Source organism: Parasteatoda tepidariorum, chromosome 1 (genome assembly GCF_982258835.1).
Source record: "Parasteatoda tepidariorum strain Cologne lab strain chromosome 1, Ptep-v5.0, whole genome shotgun sequence".
Taxonomy (NCBI): domain Eukaryota; kingdom Metazoa; phylum Arthropoda; class Arachnida; order Araneae; family Theridiidae; genus Parasteatoda; species Parasteatoda tepidariorum.
The window spans coordinates 77,519,637-77,543,150 of record NC_141755.1 but is presented as its reverse complement, the minus strand read 5'-3'; the positions used below and the strand labels follow the sequence as shown (position 1 = coordinate 77,543,150).

The window sequence follows — 23,514 nt, the reverse complement described above, 5'->3', positions numbered from 1 at the left end:
AATAATTTAGCTCTCTCCCATCGTAAATAATAAATCAATAATAACAGAATATAATAAATAAATGAGAGTTATACTTGCTTCTTCATCTGTAAGTCTGTTGTTAGTTGCAGGTTCCGAAGCCTGGAAAATTATTCAGAAAACATATTAGCACACGACTGCCAATTTTCTATGCTTTTTGGAAAATTTTCTTCTAGTGGTAGTTCAATTTTTATTTTAATATATGAGTCATTGTTTTTTAAATTTGATTTAAAATTATCTTTCATACCACTACATATAAATGTTTTAAAAGTCTTATGAAACTCAACTTCATTTCATCTCTCTCTTGGCGAGGCTTTTAAAATGTTGCAAAATGACCAAAAATTCCGGATACTTTTGTTTTCAACTTTCTACCTCTCTATGAAATATTTCGCAAAAAGCATAGTTGTTGGCAAGCCTGATTATATTAATATAGGGCTACCTACTTTCTATTATGTTTTTTGGAAAAATTACTTCTGGTGGTAGCTAAGTTTATGCTTTAATGCATGGTTCCCGGTTTAGTTCATTTGAATTAAATTTATTTTCAACACAATTGCACGTAAATAATTCAAAATTTCTTCTAAAACGCCACTTTGTCTCCTCTCTTTCGTAATGAGGCTTATAATACCCGGCAAAATTACCAAAAAGTTTTAAAGTTTCCATTTTTTATTGTTTACCACTCTATAAAATATTTCGAAAAAAGCGTAGTAATTGGCAGGGCAGTTAATGAACTTAAATTTCCAAAACCTTCAAATCGTATTCTATATTTAAAAAAAATTTATTAAACTATGCAATTTACCTGAATTGTTACTGGAAAAAATCGGAAAATTTCTTTCTTTTTTTAAAATTACATGCATTCAATTATTTAGTTGTTCTTCAGTAGCTTAATCATGGAAGTTCTGATCATGCTCCAAGTGAAAGAATGAAGTGCATAATATATATATATATATATATATATATATATATATATATATATATATATATATATATATATATATATATATATATATATATATATATATATATATATATATATATATATATATATATATATATATATATATATAATAAATAAATAAATACAAGAAAACACTAAGAAAGTTAAGAAAAACAATAAGTTTCATTTATTGCGCTTAAGCTGCAAATAAACAGCACTCATTAGATAAGTTCAAAATGAAGAATAAAACAAAGAAAAATAATAGACATATGAAAAAAAGGGGGATGGGAAATAATAAGTAAAAAAATAACAAAAAACATTTTATTAAAAAGAAAAAAAAATGAATTGTTAATTAAAAAACCGGAAAAAAAGCCGGAAAAAAAAAGATATAATCTTTTCTTCAGCCCACACGATTATATCCGCAAAACAGAGTACTTTCTGATATTGTATCAATAAAGCCAAAGCAAAATTTATTAATACAATAGTGTGAGGAGCACTCAAAAAAAATTTTTTATAAAATAACTACATAAAAATAGATCATAAAAAGTAAAAATAACATGTAAAAACAGATCATAAAATGAAATAAAAAGAAAAAACATTAAAAAGGGGGGACTATAAAGCGAGTAGCAAAATCATAACAACTTACATGGACGGATATTTTTCAAGAATGATTTAAAAATGTTTTCGCAGAGAGATTGCCAGATTACAAAATATGAAAACAAAAGATGAAAACAAAAGCGCAATTGAGTGTAACAAGAGGGTTTTAAAGTGTCGTTTTTACTGCACTGCTGAAGTGATTTGTTATTCTGAGTTTTGATTTGTTAGTTACCAAGGATGGGCCCGAAATGGATGTGCGCAAGGTAATATTATACTGGATAATTTTAAAAATTGATCATAAATAGTTTTAGAAGATAGACGTTTACTTAAGAAAAAATATAAAATAGAAAAGAGAAACATAAATTGCCTGCTTTGCAAATAATTTTAGCCGCGGATTTGCTAAAATAATTAAAATAGGAACATTTTTCTGAAAAATTTTTGTGCCATTATTTGTGCTTTATTGTCCATTTTCATGTCATAATTATGCTTTATTCAAGTTGTTGTCACCTTCCTCTCTCTACCTGATTTAAGTTTACCACGCTTATTTTTTAAGCATCCAACATATTATCAATGACTAATAAAAAATAGAAGCACTTGAGTAAAATCCTTTCCACAAGAATAGTTGACCTAAATCTTGCCAAAATGGCACTAAATCATTTCGCATTGTTCCCAATACGTACTTCATCAGGATTAAAACCAAACGTTATTTTTAAAAATAATGTTGAAATTCATGTCTTATAACTTAATGTTTGTTAGAACTTTGGTAGCACACGGTTATACGGTTGTTATTTGGGTTGTTGCATATTTCTTACTTTGATGTTTTATCAAACTAACAACCTCGCATTTGGTATTGAGTTTTCCATTTCAGTCGAAAATTAGTGTTGTTCAGCGCCGTTTTTTTTGGTTCAAGAAAAATTATCGACTGGATTTTATACAAGTACCTTTAAGTACAATAATAAATCGTTTTCTGTCAACAGAAAAAAATATTAGGATATTTTTTAAACCTGAATAGCTCTGACAATGTTTGTCTCCATTTGCAGAACTTCTTCAATAAACACTTGTTTTTCTGAATCTTCCATCAACAGAAGAGTGAGAACACCATCTATTGTTTCTTTGTACAAAGTCAACTTATAAAGATTCTCCCTACTGGGCTCTAAATAAACATCTGATGGAAATAGATCTAATGAACAGTCAACTATCTGAAAATCAATACATATGTTATTTTCAAGCATATTACATTGAATGAAATATAGTGTATTGAATATACAAATAACATGACATATAATATAAATACTTAGCTGTTTGCTTTCTGTTTTAGAACGGGAAAGAAATTTTTTGTAGCAGATATTTTATACTCATTACATTACTCACCAAACAACCATTGCTAAACACATGGGCTTATTTTTAAGGGCTCTATTTCTTATTAGCCATGCCATTAATGCAGCGTAATTTTGAATCTCGTCAGACGACGTGGACAGTGCCAGTTCTAGTACTCCTCTCCAGAAACTTCCACACTACAATTAACTAGAGGATTTTCAGCCATAACAGATTTAACGCGTTCCTTTCTGCGTATACATACCAGTTGCTAACACACCGGTTTGCTGCCAGGATCGAACTCACTACCAGTGGAGTAAAAGGTCATACTTTTTCAACAAAGTTACACGATGCTCTCAAAGGTCCATTATAGAACTATGGTGGCCAAGGGAATAAAGTATTTGCCTCCCAATAAGGTGACTCAGGTTCAAATCCCAGTTGTGGTTGGTTGATAGGAATTCTGTTCCCGGCTTGCAATGATCACAAAGCTGATGCAAAATATACTCAGGGGTAGGCGGATCATGGACTAGAATTCTCTTGCTGTCAGACTAGCCGCGTGAAGTTTTTTGTGCTTTTCCTTTCTATGAAACGCAAATGCGAGTTAGTTCCATCAAAAAGTCTTCCATGAAGGCAAGTTTGACTCAATGCTTGATCCAGAAGTTCCCTTGTTTCTTTTATTGGGCTAATTTGTAATAGATCCAGTTATATATGTAAAAGAAGATCTATTGCAAAATATTATACAAATATTGATATTTTATTGAGTAGCCAAATATTATAATTTTTTTCAATTGCGTTTCATCACTTTTCAAACAGTTCCTCCTATGCTCAAACAGTTCCTCCTATGTAAATAAAAGGCAAAGATATGAAAAGGCTAAGCCCACCCAGCTAGTTTATTATTTTCTCGGTTCTTTGAACTGCATGATAAAAAGTTTCAGGGACAAGTTGTGTCAAATGAACTTCATATACCAAATAGTCTTAGGAAACTTTTGTATGTTATGCCATTCCGACGGAACGTATCAACTAAAATGTTTTATCACCTGCTTTAAAAATTGTCTGTGATTATTTTAGGCAATTCAGATGAGCTGTTTGAATTGTTAGAATGCAAAATAAAATATTATAAAAAAAATCAATGCCTTGTAATGTAATGGAGGTTGTTATTCCTAATGTCATTTGTCAATGCCAGCAAACTTGCCTGGTGAAACTAAGCAAGTTTAAGGCAGAAAGTGCATTTCTTGTTTTCAGTGGCACCATCTATGGCCAAGAATACGACTTCAGCCACATATACATCACGGCCCGTTCATAGGACGGACCCATTCATACATCCATTCATTCATCCACCGATCATAATATTGACCTGAACCGGAGAACGATCAATCTCCAATTCAATACCCCGAGAGGTTATTGATTTGTTATAGGAGCCAAGAGGTTATTTGTGATCCGTCAGATTCAGTGTGCACCTGTCCCCATTTACTACACGGAGAGTCTTCGACCCGCAGGGACCGAACTCACAACCTCTTGGACATGGGCCCAAAGTCCCACCAACCAGACTATCCCGGCCCATAATAAATGTAAATATCGTTGTGCGATTCCCAAGCTGCTTAGTTTTTCAAACCATTTTTTGACATTTCTTAACTTTTCTACACTCTTGACATATTTCGCAGATTGCAAGACGAATCATCGACCCTTTTATATTACATATTATAAAAAAAATTTGTCAAATTCAAGCCACATAAAGGAATATTAGCAGGGATTTGCATTCTTAATAATTCTTAATTTGCAAATATGAGTGTTGAAAAGAGCGAATATTATCCCAATTCAATATGTAGCTTTTTTCTTTTACTATTTTTTTCGTTAAAAGTTAAACCAACTAATCATTGATCCATTTCTCATGAACCAAATACTAAGCACAAACCGTATTTTATTGTCAAATAATTACGATTTTCTGGATAGGTGTTGATGTAGATCCTTTGAAAGTTGCTTTGAAGAGAGTGTGGATCTGATACTCTTCCAGTTTAGAAACGATTGTTCTCCACGATCCAGGAGTTTCCAAACTCAGTGTCACTTCATTAGGATTACCAGACAAAGATATATCCATTTCCAGTAGCCACGCATTGAAGGAATCTCTTTGTAACGCATCCCTCCTCTCTGAAATGCAAATGCAATGAGTTAAAGAAATTTATAATAAGAATTACGTTTTTAGATTATATACACCATAATGTTTTTCATGTGATTTCAATGTGTCTCATTTTTATGAGAAATTTCTTACAGTTCTGTTTGTGCTCTGGAGAAAAAGAAGAAAAAACTGGAAGTAAAAATCATTTCATGTCCAAGAGAAAATAAGTAACCAAGGCTTATTAAAAGTTCTAAAGTATGTACGGGACTTTTGCCTTGCGTAGAAAATGACTGATATTAAGTCTTGGAAATAGCAGCCATCCATTTTCTGTGTAAACAAGAAATAAATAAAACGGTTTTACTTCCTATTTCACATTTACGTGGTACAAGTAGCTGTGATCTCATGACCAAATGTATATGCTACTAATATCAGGGCTGCTAATTTCCTACACTTATGTTTATGTTTTAATGTAAGATTGTTTCGCAAGTTTGATTTTAAAAAAATTTCCACACCACTACATATAAATTATTTAAAATTTTTTACAAAATTCAACTTTTTTCAGCTTTCTTATGTATTCAGCAAAGGATTCTTAAAAGAAAATGTTACACACAGCCCATTGGCAGCCTTTTTTCTGATCGGAGGGTATACTATCAAAGAAGTATTTCAATTATTGTACATTAAAAAAAGAAATTAAATCATCAAAAGCATTTAATTTTTCATTTAAATTCGAGTAACAATATATTTTCATCTATTCGTAAAGAATTATCTCAGATTTCTCACTAGCTGCCTTCAATCCTGAATTGAATCCTGGAGTTCACTACTTAATAGATATTTGTGTTTTATACACACCATGCGTTTCCGTAAATTTTGAATTGAACTATGGATTTCACAATCAATTAAATAGTAATGTCTTACTCCCACCATGCGTTTCCATAAATCTTGAATTGAACTACGGATTTCACAATCAATTAAATAGTTATGTCTTACCCCCACCATGCGTTTCCATAAATCTTGAATTGAACTACGGATTTCACAATTAATTAAATAGTTATGTCTTACCCCCACCATGCGTTTCCATAAATCTTGAATTGAACTACGGATTTCACAATCAATTAAATAGTTATGTCTTTACCCCCCCCCATGGATCTTGAACTGAACCCTGGATTTCAATATTAAATAAATACTTGCGTCTTAGGCCCACCATGCATTACCATGGATCCCAAATTGGATCCAATCATAATTGAATTCATTTTTGTAAACTTATCTTGAATTACACAAAGCCTCTTAATTATAGTTTCATAATTAGGTATGCGAATGACATGAAATCCGAAAAAGACAATAGGGTACCCTTTGTGCTACGTAGAATAAAATAAAAGCAAGTAAGATGAATAAAGTACACAAATAAGTTTATAGAAATACATAAACAAATAAATTTATGGACATACTATATACCCTCTAACACTTGCATTTGGTGTGGAATATATTTGTTAGTGGAAATTTATTTTAAAAATTATCAGTGAAATATATTTTTTATTATATTTTAATATATTATTCTATTTTTATAACTAGAAGTATTATTTTCTAGTTGTGAAAATAATGTCGCCTTTGGATAATAATGCTTAGTAGTTTCGGTTTTGAAAGAAAGTTCTTATTTAAAAACCGAAACTATTGTATGTCCATTTATGTATTTTGATTTCTTGACGTTGTTTTGCTTTAATTTTATAATGACATTAAATGTCCTTTAAATGTTAAAAGGTTAGTACAAGCATAAGAATACCCGTATCACTGCAAGAGCTATAGATTTGTCTCATTTTCTGAAGTGTGGAGCTGTTTCCATCATTTGAAGAGCTTTCCATGACTCCTAAAATCAACAAAATATTTTTCATAACTTAAAAGTTTTAAACTGACTACTACATAATCTGATCAAGCTATGCAAGAGAGATGATAAAATGTCAATTAATAATTATCAGTTGATCAATTAATATTTATCATTTGAAAAGCTTTCCATTGCACCTAAAATCAACAATATATTTTTTATAACTTGAAATTTTTAAACTGACTGCTTAATTAACTGATCAAGCTATGCAAGAGAGATGATAAAATGTCAATTAATAATCATGTTCTAAATGGGAAAATAAGGTGAAATGCAAACATTTTCAAATTTATAAACTTTATGTAAAGCATGTCTTAAAGTATTTAAACAAAAAGAACTTTTTTTAAAAAAAAAACTATTCCTTAATTATTATCCTAGTAGTGGTTTTAAACATAAGTCCAGAATCAGAAATCCTCCAGCATGGCATCAGAGCAACTTGCAGATTAATTTTTTATCTCAAAATTTAAAAAAATTAATTCGTCAGAACACCTGAATTTTAATTTTTTTCTTAATTTCAGATTTAAAAAACAAGCATAAAAATTTTTGTGTAGAAAAATAGTATAATCATTGTCAATTCCTAAGCGTACTCAATTGGATACCTGCAATTGATGTCATCGTAGGTAAAATTTTGGCATTTGTCATTTCAAAAACACACACACGTGATGTCACTTACAGGTATCCAATCAAATCTGATTTAAATCGCACTGCTAGGTATAATTATTTCACTTCTTCTCGAGTTACAAATACCCAGTTATTATTTGTTTCAAATTCTTAACAAAATTTGTTTAGCGTTTTGCATATAAGCAAACGAAAAATGATTACTTTCAAAATTTCCAAATAATTGACTTCAATTAACTGCAGTTTTGAAAAATAAGGAATTTAAATTATACAAAATTTTTAAAATTAGGTTCTTAATTTGTGAAAGCTTTAGTTACTTATTTATAGGCTGGTATACGGACTTATTTCAATTTTTTGACCTTCAATTGTCTATTTATTTAAAATTATATAAAAAATTTCTAAAAGAAAATTTTTTTAATCCTTTTGTGTAAAATTTTTATGTACCTTATATATGTTCATTTTGCTGTGCAGATTATTATTTTGCTGTACACTATTAATACCTCTGAGTTGGGGTGGCAAAGGAATTTGAATTTATGAAGATAGTGTTGTACATTGTCTCTGTAAATTCTGCTACGGCGAACATAAGTAATAAATTTTAAGCATAGCAGCAACACTATACCGTAAACACTAATTATATTTGTATTTAAGTATGTTACAAAATTTACATTCGTTTTGACTTTAGTACTATTTAAATTATATTCTCATTATGATAGTTATGACTGTATTGGCAATTGAAGATCTGTTTGCATAGTGGTAGTAGCAATTAAATAATTAAAGCGATAATAAGTAACGAAAAATGATTTGAGTTTCTACCACTTTTTACACGTATAGTCTCCTGTGGCTCATAATTAAAATTTAATAGAACTCTTACTTCTTATCTTCTGAAATATAACAAGTTTGGTCTCTTCAGCTGGTGTGTAATCAGTTTGTCCAAAAGGTACAAAAGTAGTTTTTGCATATCCTCCGCAAGCATATTCATAAAAATCTTCACAGGGTTCCACTCTTGGATTCATCAAATTCATTATCCGTGAGGCTTCAAACAAACAAATTAAAAATATATTGAGAATCATTATTTGTACTGATTTCATTATTTAGTAAATATTGCTTATTAACAAATTGCAAGCGGGTCACATAAAAATACGCTTTTTAAAAATTTCTGCGATTCAAATAAAAGTTTAAAAAAGTAGTAGCAAAACTTCTTTGATTCCTCTCTGTTTTTTAAAGAAATTAACCATTTGTGATTATCTCAAACATAAATGATTCTGTAAATATGTAAGCAGTACTGCAATCGCTCATCGTAATTTTTTTTAATTGAATTTGTGGCTATAGAGAAGTGTTTGCTCCAGCTTTTATAAAATTTTGTCTACCATTTTTTTTTAAATTTTAATCTTTAACATCTGTAATATTTTAAACTCAATTTAGAAAGTTAGAAGCACAAACCAAGCAAAAAAAAGGAAAATTTCTAAAGATATGTATGTTAGCAAAAACAGTACTTCATCAGACACACTGTCTGCTAACACACAGGAGCCTTTCTGTTGTCAGTGTTAAAACCAAAAACTGACTATGCCCCGAGGTCCCATAATGGGTAAATGTGTCTTTATTATGATTATTGTGTCTTTATTTGTTATTATAAAGACTCCTGTGTGTAAGCAGGCGGTGTGTCTCCTGATGAAGTGCTGTTTTTGCTAACATACATATCTTTAGAAATTTTTCTTTTTTTCGTTGCTTGATTTGTGCTTCTAAATTGTTTAAATAAGATAAATTTCATTACAGCTGCTTTTAGCACTTTCCATTCTGACTTATTATTATTTTCTTATTTTGCCTTTTTCTTACTTTGCATAAATCATTTTCATTCTTTTATTGTATTTTCCACTCCTTCATTTCCTTATCGTCCCGCAGTGGACTGATCGTTAAGACACGGTTCCCAGCAGATCACCGAAGTCAAGCATCACTGGCTGCTGTCAGTGTGCGGGTGGGTGACCCACTTGGATCAGTCTGCGCAGGGACCGAGGGTGTGCGGTATGGGTCCTGGTTAAACTGTGCTACCGTAAAGTGCTCGACTTCTCGTGCAGGTCGCTGGGCTACCGAAGCGGGGGTGCCATCCCCTCCGCAGAGGATCAAAATTGTGATGGCATGTCGTCGGATCATCCTCAGGGATGTTTCCCAGACCGTCGCCAATAGCCCATTGTGCAGCTCTAGTGCGACGTAAATGAACTACAACGATTTCCTTATCATGATTTATTTTCTATTATTTCTCAATCAAACACCAACTTGACTTTGTGTGAAGTCGGAATTGAAAACAAATAGTTTATTGACAAATCAACACTAATTATTAATAAAAGATTAAAAACTAATAAAAAAATTATCTTCTTAATTCATAAAATAGTCTAAAAATATTACCCTAATTTGAGCTGAAAAAAATATTTAGGAAACTTAAATGATAACAAAGATTACCCATTGAAACGCAATCCTTAGTGAGGCAAAATTCTTCATCGCAAGTTTGGTCAACAAGATATTCTAAAAAAAAAATAAGTTCAATCGTATTACATTTTGTGCTATGTAATCAAAAATAATTAAAATAAAGATAACCAGAAGAGAAAAATAATATTTTGTATAATTTTGGAAGAAAAAAAATTATACAATGGTTTTAAAAAACAATATTTTTTAAACCTGAGTAACTTTTATTTCTTTAATACTATTGCTATTTAATAATTTAATCAGTCAAGGAATAATTTTATTTTATTAGTCGTTCAACAGCCGACCCAATTCTGAGTTATCAATGTTTAACTCCGTAGCCTTGTAATTTTGAACCTAACCTAGAAGACAAGGAAGCTTTTGGGTGAAGCATTTAGACAAACTGGCCTTTAGAGAAAATGATAGTTATTCTTAGGTTTAAATTAAAACAGAAATTCTTACTCTTATTATTTTTTTTGAAAAAGTGAGTTTTTAGTTCTTAATAACTGTAATTGCAAAGGTTTTCATAGTTGCCAATTCGTCTGATTTGGGGGGGGGGGAGATTTTGGATACGTTAATATCTTTATCCTTATTTAACAAAGTTTATTTAAATTGATTTTGATCAACAAGTAAGATCGTTGTACTTATAAATAATTCAAATGATATAAATAATTAATAAGATTCCCTATAAAATTCTATGGGCCTCCCTGTCCGAGCGGTATCGTCCGTCCAACGCTGTGCAAAGCGTGGAAGTAGCGGGTTCGAATCCCGCTGTTAATCTGGATGTATCTTCGTGCTGTCCTTCTCTGTATTGTGCTATCTTTTCTTCTATTTGACAAAAATTAAGAAGCCTTAATTGAGTACACAAGTCTTCATGTATGCAATTCCAATGAATAATTTTAATAAAAACTCCGTTCGATCATTAACCCGTTTTATCCCGACTTTTTATATTGAAGTGGTGCAAAAAGTGGTTTTATGAAAAAAGTGGTATAATATGTTACTCAACTAAATGGCTAATATCAACTATTTGTTACCATTTCAGTTCGAAATGTCCCTGCACCTCATAGTTATACATCTAGTGATAGAAACTTAAATCACTAATAAATTATAGTGGAAGGCAAACTTTTAAATCTCCTAGATAAAAGACAAAAATAAAGCAATTGTCCTACCACAATATATGTTTTTGAAAAAGGAAACTGCCTTATAAATATGACTCTGGGCACTAACACGTTAACTAATTCTGCCTCTTTCTTTCTTCAGCAAAAATTGGGTGCCTGGGTCGCGCAGCGGCCCCTAACCCTTACATCATGAAAATTAATTAAAAACAATCAGTAAAAACATTTTAAGTTAAGCAACATTATGGTAACTTACTAATTCTGCCTGCGTCCTTTTAAATAGACGGTACCCCTTTACAAAGAAGAAAAAAGTGGTAGTACAGGGATGTCAGATTTATTTTGAAAATACAAGCGAAATTTGGTCTGCAGCATTTTATTTGAAATATAAAAACGTATTATTGGGTCTTCAGCAAGCAGTGCTTTTTCAAAGCTAAATTGATAGGTAATAGAATGAAATATCCACTTGGCATAAGCAAATATGTACTACCACTTTTTCATGTAGATTTTTCTCACATAGCCCATTTTTTGAGTCGACTGTCAGGGCTTTACCACTCAGATGAATTAGTTAGAGCCCCTAGCAGGGCTGATGCTAAGATAACCATCACATGTGATATATGCGGACTGTCAGGACTGAAAGCCTACGCATATCAAAACGGAAAAGAGAAAAAATTGGTACGAAAGGCAATTTTTTCGGGAAACATTAAAAGTCTGTTACTACCGAGATTATTTTTACAATTATAGCATACATATAAAACTGCTTCTTTCCTGAGAAAAAGTAAATATTGTGGCATAGTTTGAAGAAGAGAATAGATTCACTCCTCCCGAAAACAAGTTAAAACTAACAAGTTAAAGCAAGTTAAACTACCAGTATTTCTTCTTTTCCGTCTCGCTTTCACCCACGTCTACGGATTAAATAGGACCGACAACAACTACGCGTTTTGAAAAAATATATTTTTGAGTGGTAGACAATCAAGAACTAAAATTTTTAAAAAAGTTAGGTGAGTTTTGGCAATGTTTCAAAAGATTCTCCACCACAAAAGTAGAACAGAGCTTTTCATATGAACTTCTGCATTCCCATGCAATGGTAAGAAAACTCAATCAAATTTACTAAATGAAGAATCATACATTAATCATAATTTGCTACAATGAGATTAATTTTCTCAGAAAGTTGGAAAGTTGGCAGTCCTGTATTAAAGTTTTTAATATAGGGGAATAAGACTATAATATTGATGATAAGACTATAATATTGATGATAAGACTGTAATATTGATGATAAGACTGTAATATTGATGATAAGACTATAATATTGATGATAATACTGTAATATTGATGATAGGCAAAGTAAAACATTTATGAAAATGGACAATTCATAATTTTCTGCGAGTATAAAATCTAAACATTGATTGGGACGGAATTTCCATTTTAAATTATTTTGTCAATTACAAATAATAATAATAGTCATGAAAAATAATTATGCAATAAGAACTATGTAAATCGTCATAAGTAATAGTAATAATTATAAACAAATTAATCATCATTATTGCAACACTGCAATCATTCACAATATTTTAAAAATAATGATCATTTTTTAAATGTACTTACCTGCTCTATTTTGTTTCAGAAAACCGATTTTTTTATCCAAATCTTTATCTGAAAGTTAAAATATTTCCGATGCATAAAAAGAAAAACTAGACTTTATGAAATAATTTATTAGCCAAGATCATTAAACTTAAATTTACCCTTAGCACATTCTTGCACTAGGGAAATACATTCTGAACTTACTATTTTAATTTAATAGGCATTAAGACCAAATTCGTTCAACCGAAGTTTGAGAAAGACAACTCGAATTAGTATGTAATTTTACGGTTTTTTAAAATATTTTATATACACTTTCAATGCAATTTTTTAATTCATTTTAGCTATTTTTCTACCAAAGAAATTTTAATGTTTTTACATTCGCTCTGTGCTATCAGTCTTGATGCTTGGTATGCCCTGCAATTGTCTTGCCTTTCAACCATTGTGTTAATTTAAATAAATTGCCTCAAAAAACTTGAAGAGGTTGAATGTTACTCGATTTAAAAAAATACTTTGCTGGCTCCAAAAGTATGCTCGTCTGACAAGTCTTGAAAATGGGCCCCTATTTTCAAGCGGTCAAAACAACTCGTTGTAATAAAAGTTGAATTTTTAAATTATTGATTATATAAACATATTGAACTGAACTGTATTTAATCATCTGGGCATCTGAGGCTGCTTGCGGCCCTTTTCCTATTCATCCTCAGCCTTGTGCTGTTTCGACGAGGTGGTGGAATGCAACAGAAGTAACGAGTTCCGACTGTGTAAGTTATAAGCACCAACATATCATCATCATCATCAAAGTTTATTTGGGTGCCTGAGGCCGTTACCAGCCCTTTTCCCGCCCGTCTTGTGATGTTGTCTTTAAGGTGGCTCTTTCTGGTAATTGGAATGCAAATTGGAGTTAAAAGGAAATTAAATATTTTGTACTTTGGATAAAATTACGTCACTACAAAAGTAAGCTGCCATCGGCCTGAGATTTATGTCCTCTCTTAAGTTTTCAAAATTAAAAATTTCATTGAATCCTGCTGTGTCACAATTTATGGTTTTTTCAAAAAAATTTGTTATTTAGCTTTGCAATATGATGATCTAAAAAATCTATGTTCAGATCGTGATGAATGTTCTTATTGCGTATAATGTTCGGATCTTATTTCGGGAATGGAGTTTGAAATAAAGTGGATAGCATTTGTTGTTTTACTTACTATGAAATACGACAGCTGAATAAGTTCTTCTAAAGGTTTACAAAATCATGTAAGTTATCTAAATTTAATCCTTTTGAGGTCCCGTGGGAGTTGAGGACTGATTTATAGATAAGCTGGCTGGAAAATTATATGACTAATAATATAAAATAATAAAAAAAGTCAAGCTGTGACGGTTTCCAAATTAATTAAATCTAAAACATTATTTAGTACTATCTTAATGTTGTTAAGCACAAAAAAATTGTGCTCTTTGTTTTTTGAAAATTTTAATAAATTACTTAAAACAGTCATTTATTCTAAATAAAATGCATCCATGTCACTCTTTGATTCAGAACTTAATTACTTATTCATTTTAATATAATACGATGAAAAATTATACCAAGCGTCTTAAAAGATTCCTTGCTTAATTTTGCGTCCAGATTCGCATTCATTTTGTGTTTTAATTTAAAATGCGATATTAAAATTGGATATTTTACTCACATCCAAGAACAAAATGAGAAACGACTAGTATTGCTCCAGTTACTAAAATAATTCCAGCAATCATAATTATGTACGGGGCACTCTTATTTGCAGATGGAATTCCCGTACTCGATGACCTAAAAATAAATATAGGAAAAAACACAATTCTGATATATATATATATATATATATATATATATATATATATATATATATATATATATATATATATATATATATATATATATATATATATATATATATATATATATATTAGAATCTAATAAAGAAAAAAAAAAGAAAAAAATATTAAAAATCCGGAAAACAAAACAAAGAAAAGATATAATCTCTTCATCAGCCCACACGATTATATCCGCGAAAAAGAGTCTTTTCTTCGTTTTCTCTTTGTTTTTTTTGTGCTATGTTATTGTGATCATATTTAAGGCAGCTTTAGCGCTTGATATTATCTACAATTAACTTACTTTCGTTTTCTTTTTGTTTCCGTTTTTAGTTCGGTTTTGTTTTTATTGTGCTATATATATATATATATACTGGTACAACTTATATATATATTATCTTATATTATATTAATATATATACTAAACTTAAGCAACAAGTGCGTTTTTTGTCATAACTCTACAAGAAATCAACCGATTGACATGAAATTTGAATATGATGTACATTATTTTGTACTTAAACGATGGTAAAAGAATAATGGCACAGAAATGAATATAAAGCTTAAAGTAGGGTATGGAACAAAAAAGAACTTTATTTGACATATAGTGGCGTTACACATGATTGCCTGAAGAAGCGTAAGTACAACTGGCAGATGTTCCCTAGTAAGGGATATGCCCTCCCCTTACTGTAATTGTTGCTTGGCATCGTCTCTCCATGCTAAGCACCAGATTATCCAGGAGTTCTTGAGGTAAACGCCTCCATTCCTCCCTTAACGCATCTTTCAGCTGATTGGTGTTACCAGGAGGATACTGTCGTGTCGCAAGACGTCTCCCAAATGCATCCCACACATGCTCTATGGGATTTAGATCTGGAGAGTAAGCTGGGCAATCCATTCGTGTGATATCTTCCCTTTCCAGTAGCTCTTGAACATTAGCAGTACGGTGTGGCCGGGCATTGTCATCCATAAAAATGAAGTCTGGTCCAATGGCCTCTCCGAACAGACGCACATAGGGTAGGATTACCTCATTGCAGTAGCGGTCTCCAGTTACAGAACCTCGGTCGAAGATCTGAAGCTCAGTCCACCCGTTCAACATACTGCCACCCCAGACGACAACTCCAGGACCACCGTAACGATCTCTTTCCGTGATATTATTGGGATGAAATCGAGCTCCAACCTCTCTCCAGATCAACTGACGTTGACAATCGCTTGTAGCACTAAAACGACTCTCATCTGCGAAGAGGACGCGACTCCATTGATGAGGTGTCCAGGTTTCGTGTTCTCTGCAGCACTCTGAACGGTGCCGCCGATGGCTAACTTTTAAAGGTATGCAGCGTTCAGGACGTCTAGCAAATAAGCCACCTTAGTGGAGGCGTCTGGCCACTGTAAATCTTGATACTTGTCGTCCTGTGGCTGTGCGCTGTTGCTGAGATATGGCGCTCGCTGACTGAAAACGGTTTCTTTTCGCCTGGAGGACAATGTAACGGTCATCTCTTGGTGTTGTTTTCCTTGGACGGCCACCACCAACCTTCCGAACAGCTGTAACAGTAGTTTTAAAGGCATTCCAAGCACGAGAAACAACACTTTTGTTGATCTCGAACTCTTCGGTGACACTGGTCACACTACGCCCTTACTTAGGCTTCCCAATCATTCTTCCTCGAGTAAAGTCGTCTAAATGATATCTTGAAGACATGTTTCACAAAACAAATCACTTGCACTTGCAGAGAATGTCTTTAACTACGATGCTCTTCATCCTTTTATCACAGCTTTGACCTGCGCTCGCCAACCCACAAGGTTTACGTACACTTACATCACCTACAACGTTTTATTTCTAAAACTTGCATACAAATAATCTTTCGACTGAATTACGTGTATATTATACTGCAATTTCATAGCTATATTATACTTTGTTGGGGAGCTGTGGCCGAAAAACCACCTGTTGCTTAAGTTTTGCACACCAGTGTATATGGTACGGCCAAAGCCCGAATCGGCCATTTCGCGAATTGACCAAAAACACTGTAAATTGACTGGCCAATGTCCGATCTTTTCTTGATTTCAGGAATTGGCCGGATATAATTACATTTATTTGATATTTTAATACTTACTGACGATAGATTACATTTATTCGATATTTTTACTGACGATAGATTAGAAGATAAATACCGGGCAAATGCATACTGGGCAGTGGCACTGAACCTTAAAAAAACATCAGTGTAGGATATACCGGGCAGTGGCACTGAGCCTTAAAAAAGTATCAGTGTAGGGTATACCGGGCAAATGTATAGAGAAGTGACACTTGACCTAAAAGAAACATCAGTGTAGGATATACCGGGTAAATGTGTACCGAGAAGTGACACTTGACCTTAAAAAACATCAGTGTGGGATATACCGGGCAAATGTATACTGCGCAGTGGGATTTAACTAGGCCTAGTATGACTAGACCTTTGGTAAATGTCCGAAATATATACTAGGTCTAGTTAAGTGCCACTGCCCGGTTTACATTTGCCCGGGCATTCTTGAATGATCACATCGCGTTTTGGCCGGAACATCGTGGCCACTTCGCGAAATGGCCGGCCAAATTGCGAAATAATTGATCGTTTCAATTATTTCGCACTTTGGCCGAGAGCTATGGCCAATTCTCGAAGTGGCCGGACTTCGGGCTTTGACTGTGACATACATATATATATATATATATATATATATATATATATATATATATATATATATATATATATATATATATATATATATATATATATATATATATATATATATATATATATATATATATAACGTACTTAAAATTATGTACGTTGGAAAGCTGGGGTGGAAATATAATTTCCTTAATTGTATTTGGCAATACGATAGATTTAATTACCTACCTAATCCAATAAATCACCTTAATTAACTAACTGCTTTAAAACTACTTCCTTATAAAATTTAAATAATGGTAACAAAATTACGAAAATAAGATGCATTTTAACAATTTCGCATTCACCAAAACATTTGATACTTCTAGTAAATATGTCTAGTTACGAAATTAGAAGCGTCTAATTATTAATTTTAAAGTGAAATTAAAAATAAATTATAATATCTATATTACTGTAACACTTCTTTTTAATTTTTTTTAAGTATTTACCGTACGAACCTTGTTATTTAATTAATACCGAAAAACACTAGAATCAAACCTTCATTCAATCATTTGCATTTTTTTTTCAAATTAAAGTGTATTATTACATATTAAGCATCGACTTATTAACCCTTTGCTAAATAAAAAATTTTAATCGAAATTTTAGACCGCAGTCATAAGAATTATCACCATCATATGCACGCCCAAAAAAGAGCTATCTTCCATAAATATAAATTTTTCAACATTTTAAGTGATTGATTTAAAAAAAAACAGCACCATTAAGGGTTGAACAAAACTGCACTGAAAGGCTTGAACAAAATTCGGTGCTAAACAAAAATACCACGTTTTAATTTTTTAGTTATTTTATTCTATCAAATGTGAAACTCCGTTTAGTAAAGGGTTGAAATATCAATGTTAAAAGGTTAAAATACGTGAACAAAAAAAAATTCCAATTATTTATTTACCTGTGCAGTTCAGGGCGTTTTATTTCAAAAGTTTCCATATTTCAATTGAATGCCGTACACATTAATTTTTTTTTTCATTTTATGATCTGCAGATTGATACAGTTCCGCGCACTTGATTCAAAATTAGAAAAAACAGCTGTTACTTTTCAGTTTAGTGACTGAAATTAAAGAGGATTTGTTTTTGTTTCGAACTGAAAAAAATAACATTTCATCACGCTAAAAAAAATGATACGTTAAACTTAATCCGTCACTTTTTTTACTTACCTCTTTGCATTAGTATAAGGTTAACGACACTGTGATAAAATAAAACCGAATTATTTAATAAGTATTTTGTTTTCATAAGGAAGAAAAAGAAACCATTCTACTTCTTTTATGCAATATTGTATACTAAACTATCTTCATTTGATGTAGGGTGTTCGGTAAAGACCTTCCTTAATATATATTTTTAGAATTTTCATCAAAAATTAAAACAAAAAAGCATATATATTTGAAGTCGCAAATTAATATACTTAACCGGAAAAAAAACTCTTAAGAAATCTAGCAAATCAATGAGCAGTAAGGCACAGTCAACAATGATTGCTCAAAATTACAAGAATAAAACGTAGCAGGTATACATTACAATTTTTGTTCAATTGGTGTTCGGTAAAGACCTTCCTTGATATATATTTTTAGAATTTTCCTCAAAAATTAAAACAGAAAAGCATATATATTTGAAGTCGCCAATTAATACTTAACCGGAAAAAAACTCTTTCGAAATCCAACAAATCACTGAGCAGTAAGGCGCAGTCAACAATGATTGCTCAAAATTACAAGAATAAAACGTAGCAGGTATACATTACAATTTTTGTTCAATTGGTGTTCGGTAAAGACCTTCCTTGATATATATTTTTAGAGTTTTCATCAAAAATTAAAACAAAAAAGCATATATATTTGAAGTCGCAAATTAATACTTAACCGGAAAAAAAAACTCTTTCGAAATCTAACTAATCAATGAGCAGTAAGGCGCAGTCAACAATGATTGCTCGAAATAACATGAAGTAAAACGAAACAGATCTACATTACAATTTTTATTTTTAAAACTTACAAGTAAAAACAAACTTATTCAAAGATACTTTGAACACATATGTACAGCAAATAGCAAGATGAGTATAAAATAAATTAAGTCCATAGAGCGTCGCACTTGGGTGAGTTCATAAACTTGGCAATAGGACACCTAAAAGCCTCGGAGAAAGGTGAGAAATTTTTCAGCACGTCATTCACTCTGCGACGTCCGGAACTGTGAGAAGAAACGACGTCTTCACGTCTGATTTCACAAAATTGCTGAAAAGTAAAATCCCCGTGTTCATTATTTCCAATCTAACATTAATAACGAGCTTGAAATGAAGTAAATGGTATGAACTTTTACAGCTTTTAGCCGATTTAAAGGTGGAAGAAAATTTCATTCTATTAACCCTTTGCTTACAGTATACCATGTTGTACCATCACATGTGGTCCACATGTTGTACCAGCCGCAAGCAAAAGGTTAAAATTTTAAGAAATTACTTGAATATAGTTCTACGTGACACTTTACTGAATTAGAGGCATACCTAGAAATCGTTGAAAACAGCAGGAATATCTGGCTCAATTGATTTTGGGTTTTTTTTCCGTTGGCAACAATTACGTCTCCTTTTCAAGGTCCTCTTTTTTACCTATTAAATCAGGCTTATTTTAATCTGCTATTTGGAGAAAGGGTAAGAGTCCATCCTCTAATATTTTTCAAAATGTGAATTATTTTTCGTTTAGTTAAAAAAAAGTTCGTTTAGTTAAAAATGGACCACCCCTAATAACTTTGATCGGATCTTCACGCTTTAGGACTCATTCTTAGTGATTCAAGAGGGTAATTTCAAATATGCTTATTAATTAGGACAGACGATATTTTAACTTACGAAAGCAAGCACAAAAGCGTACTTTTCTTTGAATAAACATATATTTTTTTCCACGGACTCTAATTTCTGACTTCCAAAATAAAATGGGCAGCCACAATCTGGGAAATATGGTCCCCATAGTTTAGTCGCGAGAGTGTGATTTAAAGTTTGGACCCCTTAATATTAATTTTATTTTTTGCATATTTCGCCATGTATCGAGAAATTGTTAAGTGAATTGCAAAAGTTTCGCACACAATTCTAAAATTCATTTATCCAAAGATAATTCTATACAAAAAATAACTTTTAATATTAGACGAAAAAATAAGTTTAAATTTCAAGGTGTAATTTTTTTTCATCATTATAAAGAATATAATTTTGCATGACAAAATACAAAATTTGAGTGAAATTGGTTAAATAGTTCCTGATAAGTAAAATTTTTAAAATGCGACGTTTTTGAAATTCGATTTCTCAGGAATTATTCGACCGATTTCACTTGAAGTTTGCATTTTGCCATGTGAAATCATGTTCTTTAGTATGTTGTAAAAAATAGTATACCTTACAATTCAAAAATTTATCAAGGAATATTAAATTATATAATAAAAAATTATAAATATTTACTAACAGTTTTTTCTTTTGAATATAAGAATTTTATAATTGTGAGCAAAAATGTTTCAATTCGCTTAAAAAGTTCCTGAAATATGGTGTAATACGCAAAAAAATAAGTTCAACATTTAGGGGTCCAAAATTTGAATCGCTCTCCTGATCAAAATATGGGAGCCATATTTCCCACATTGCAGCTACCCCCTATATTTCGGAGGTCAGAAATCTGAATACATCGAAATATTTATGAATCTGAATATGTTTATTCAGAAAAAGTTCGTTTTTGTGTCTGATTTCGTAACTTAATATCGTTTGCACAAAATTATTAGCATATTTGAAGTCACTCCCAAGATTAAATTCTAAAGCGTAAAGATTCGATCATTAAATCAAAAATTATTCAAGGTGGTTTTTCGTCTCCTTTTTCTTCTTTTTTTGTGCATTGTGCTTCTTTTTTACTGATCTGAAATTTAACTTAACATTCTGAACTTTTACAGGAGTTTAAAATAAGCACAGATATTATTTAAGTGCAAATACTTTTGTGAAATAGAGTAAAGAACATTTAGAAATTAATTTTCTTTAGAGCTGAAAAGTTAGAGAAGGAAAGACACTATGACATTTTACACACTCGATAAATTTTAAAAAAATCATATTAATGATTTAAAGCAACTTTTAATAGACTGTCAAATATGCTGTTTTAAAAACCATACCAGCTCAAAGAAAAAAAATTTTAAAAAAAAGGTATTTTTTAAATTGAGAAAAACTTAACCATTTGGATTTCTATGAGAAAAAGTTGTTTAAACCCCTAAAAAAATATAAAATATTTACCAATATTCAAGTTCTAGAACTAATTTTAGTGACACATTCCATTCTTACACTCAAGTTTTAGTTTAATCTATTTATTAGAAGTCGAGTAATCATGAGCAACAGAAGAAAAAATATGAATTGAGACAAACATGTATAAAGACAGAACTTTGATTAAATATACAATATAAAAAATACTTGATTTTAGAGACGATTCTCATTAGGAAAATGGGTGCATTATTTTCTGTTTTCATTCAGTGGTTTTCAGTATTTTTGCTCTAACTTTGGAAATTTTCTGAGTATTATCTTTAACTTAGAACCAAATTCTCAGAATTTAACAAGTCAAAACATTTTTTTCCAAGATATCGAAAATTTTGTTAGAAAAAACTTTTTAGATCACTTAAATACCTGCAAGACTCTCTCACTTTAATTATTAATGTCACCAAATTGGCGATTTTTTAAAAAGTTTAATAAATTCCATAATATTTATGTTATTCGTCAGTTCTAAACCCCAGATAATTCTTCATAGCAAGATGATATATATAAATAGTTTAAAATCTTTGTTTTGCTTGAAATGTAAAGCACTTGAACTCTGGCTCTTTTATTTTCTTTGGAGGCAGAGCTTCGACAAACCATGTTAAGCATTGTTTTGACGTCCTTACCTGAGCGTAAGTTATGAAAAACAACTGTTCGTTAGTTACTCTCAGCAACCCTGGCAATAAATCTTCAGCTCCATTCTTATTCAGGTACCGCAAATACGCCTGAAAGAGAAATTAGATTGTTTAATAGAACTAACTTAAGTACTTAATTTCGACAAAAATAACAGTTGCTCTTTATATTTACAAGGGTTGGCAAAAATATGGAAACACTTCTATACTATCTCTATGTTAACGATCTTCCTTTTAGCAGAAAATGTTTTTGAAAAGATAAAGAATATTTTTTAATGTTTAAAGAATGGTTTTGAATGTTTTGAGAAGATAAAGACTTTACATAGCAAAAATGCTGGAACAATTTCATCATGTTTGAAGCTTTTAGAAACGGTGCTCTTTTTACCCATGGAAAATTTACATCGAACAAAATGGTCTTAGGAATTTAAAACCCTTTTTCAATTTTTAATACCGTTACAATTATAATAGCATTTTTATTTAAATATCGCACTCCTACAGCATGATTTCAAAATTGCTGGTCTGAAAGCTAAAAAATTATTTACTTTATTTCCTCCTTTTGGGCAAATTCGAATTTTGCATGGGTAAATAAAGACATCACTTTTAAAAGTTTCAAGCATGATACTTCAAACTGTAGGGGAGAGTGGGGTCAATTGAAACAGGGTACGATTGTAACAGAGCAAAAATTTCGAGTGTCGTGTTCTAGATTTGGTTCCTAGATGGCGCACAAGGTGTATTTAATAAATCTACATGTACAGTCCGCAAAAAAAAAAAGATATCACCCTGAATAACTTTTGTTCTAATGATCGGATTTTCACGATCTAAGCGTCGATCTTAATGGTTCCCGGGGGTGACCTCAAATATGCTAATTAATTAGTGCTAACTATTAATTAAGTTACGAAATCAGACACAAAAACGTACTTTCTCTGAATAAACATGTATTTTTTTTTACATATTTGGATTTCTAAGCTTCAAAATATAGGGGGTAGCCGCAATCTGGGAAATATGGTCCCCATAGTTTGATCAGGAGAGCGATCCAAAGTTCGTACCCGTTAATGTTAATTTCACTTTTTACGTTTTTAGTCATATTTTCAAAACTAGGACTGGGCGATATTAGAAATTATATATCGTGATATATCGTCAGTTTTGCATCGCGATATAGCGATGTATCGCGATATAGTATTTTTGAATTTCATTTACTTTAAGGCACAGAAAGTCAGATTTCTATCAAGACTTCATACGCATATTGATTTAAATCAATTTATAAATTTGAAAATATATATGTTTTGCTAAAGAAAGATATTAAATAAATTGACTAAGATGTACAAATCTTACTTAAAATATTTATTGAAAAAATGTGTGTAGATACAGAATGAAATATTTGCACTTCTTTATCGTTTAGGTATAAGCAGTCTTAATTTAAGTTAACCCCTAAAACACCCTTAATGGAAGAAAAAAATTGTTATTAAACAAAAGCTGATTTTAAAATTTCAAAATATATTTTAATTA

General features: G+C 31.2%; 2 protein-coding genes across 2 annotated transcripts in view; both read right to left on the bottom strand.

Moving 5' to 3' along the window:
• The window catches only part of LOC122270413 (endothelin-converting enzyme 1), a 37,032-nt gene extending 18,858 nt beyond the window's left edge, over window positions 1-18,174 (bottom strand). The window contains exons 1-9 of the mRNA XM_087167219.1: window positions 18,036-18,174; window positions 14,288-14,403; window positions 12,639-12,686; window positions 9,922-9,984; window positions 8,339-8,500; window positions 6,754-6,837; window positions 4,800-5,008; window positions 2,554-2,748; window positions 79-120 (exon numbers count right to left, since the gene is read on the bottom strand). Coding sequence (XP_087023345.1) covers window positions 79-120; window positions 2,554-2,748; window positions 4,800-5,008; window positions 6,754-6,837; window positions 8,339-8,500; window positions 9,922-9,984; window positions 12,639-12,686; window positions 14,288-14,403; window positions 18,036-18,073 — 957 coding nt within the window. The 5' untranslated portion in view covers window positions 18,074-18,174. The remainder of the gene's footprint in view (window positions 1-78; window positions 121-2,553; window positions 2,749-4,799; window positions 5,009-6,753; window positions 6,838-8,338; window positions 8,501-9,921; window positions 9,985-12,638; window positions 12,687-14,287; window positions 14,404-18,035) is intronic.
• Window positions 18,175-19,089: 915 nt separating this feature from the next.
• The window catches only part of LOC107456724 (membrane metallo-endopeptidase-like 1), a 70,545-nt gene continuing 66,120 nt past the window's right edge, over window positions 19,090-23,514 (bottom strand). Inside the window, exons 21-22 of the mRNA XM_043047638.3 lie at window positions 22,003-22,101; window positions 19,090-19,355 (exon numbers count right to left, since the gene is read on the bottom strand). Coding sequence (XP_042903572.2) covers window positions 19,194-19,355; window positions 22,003-22,101 — 261 coding nt within the window. The 3' untranslated portion in view covers window positions 19,090-19,193. The remainder of the gene's footprint in view (window positions 19,356-22,002; window positions 22,102-23,514) is intronic.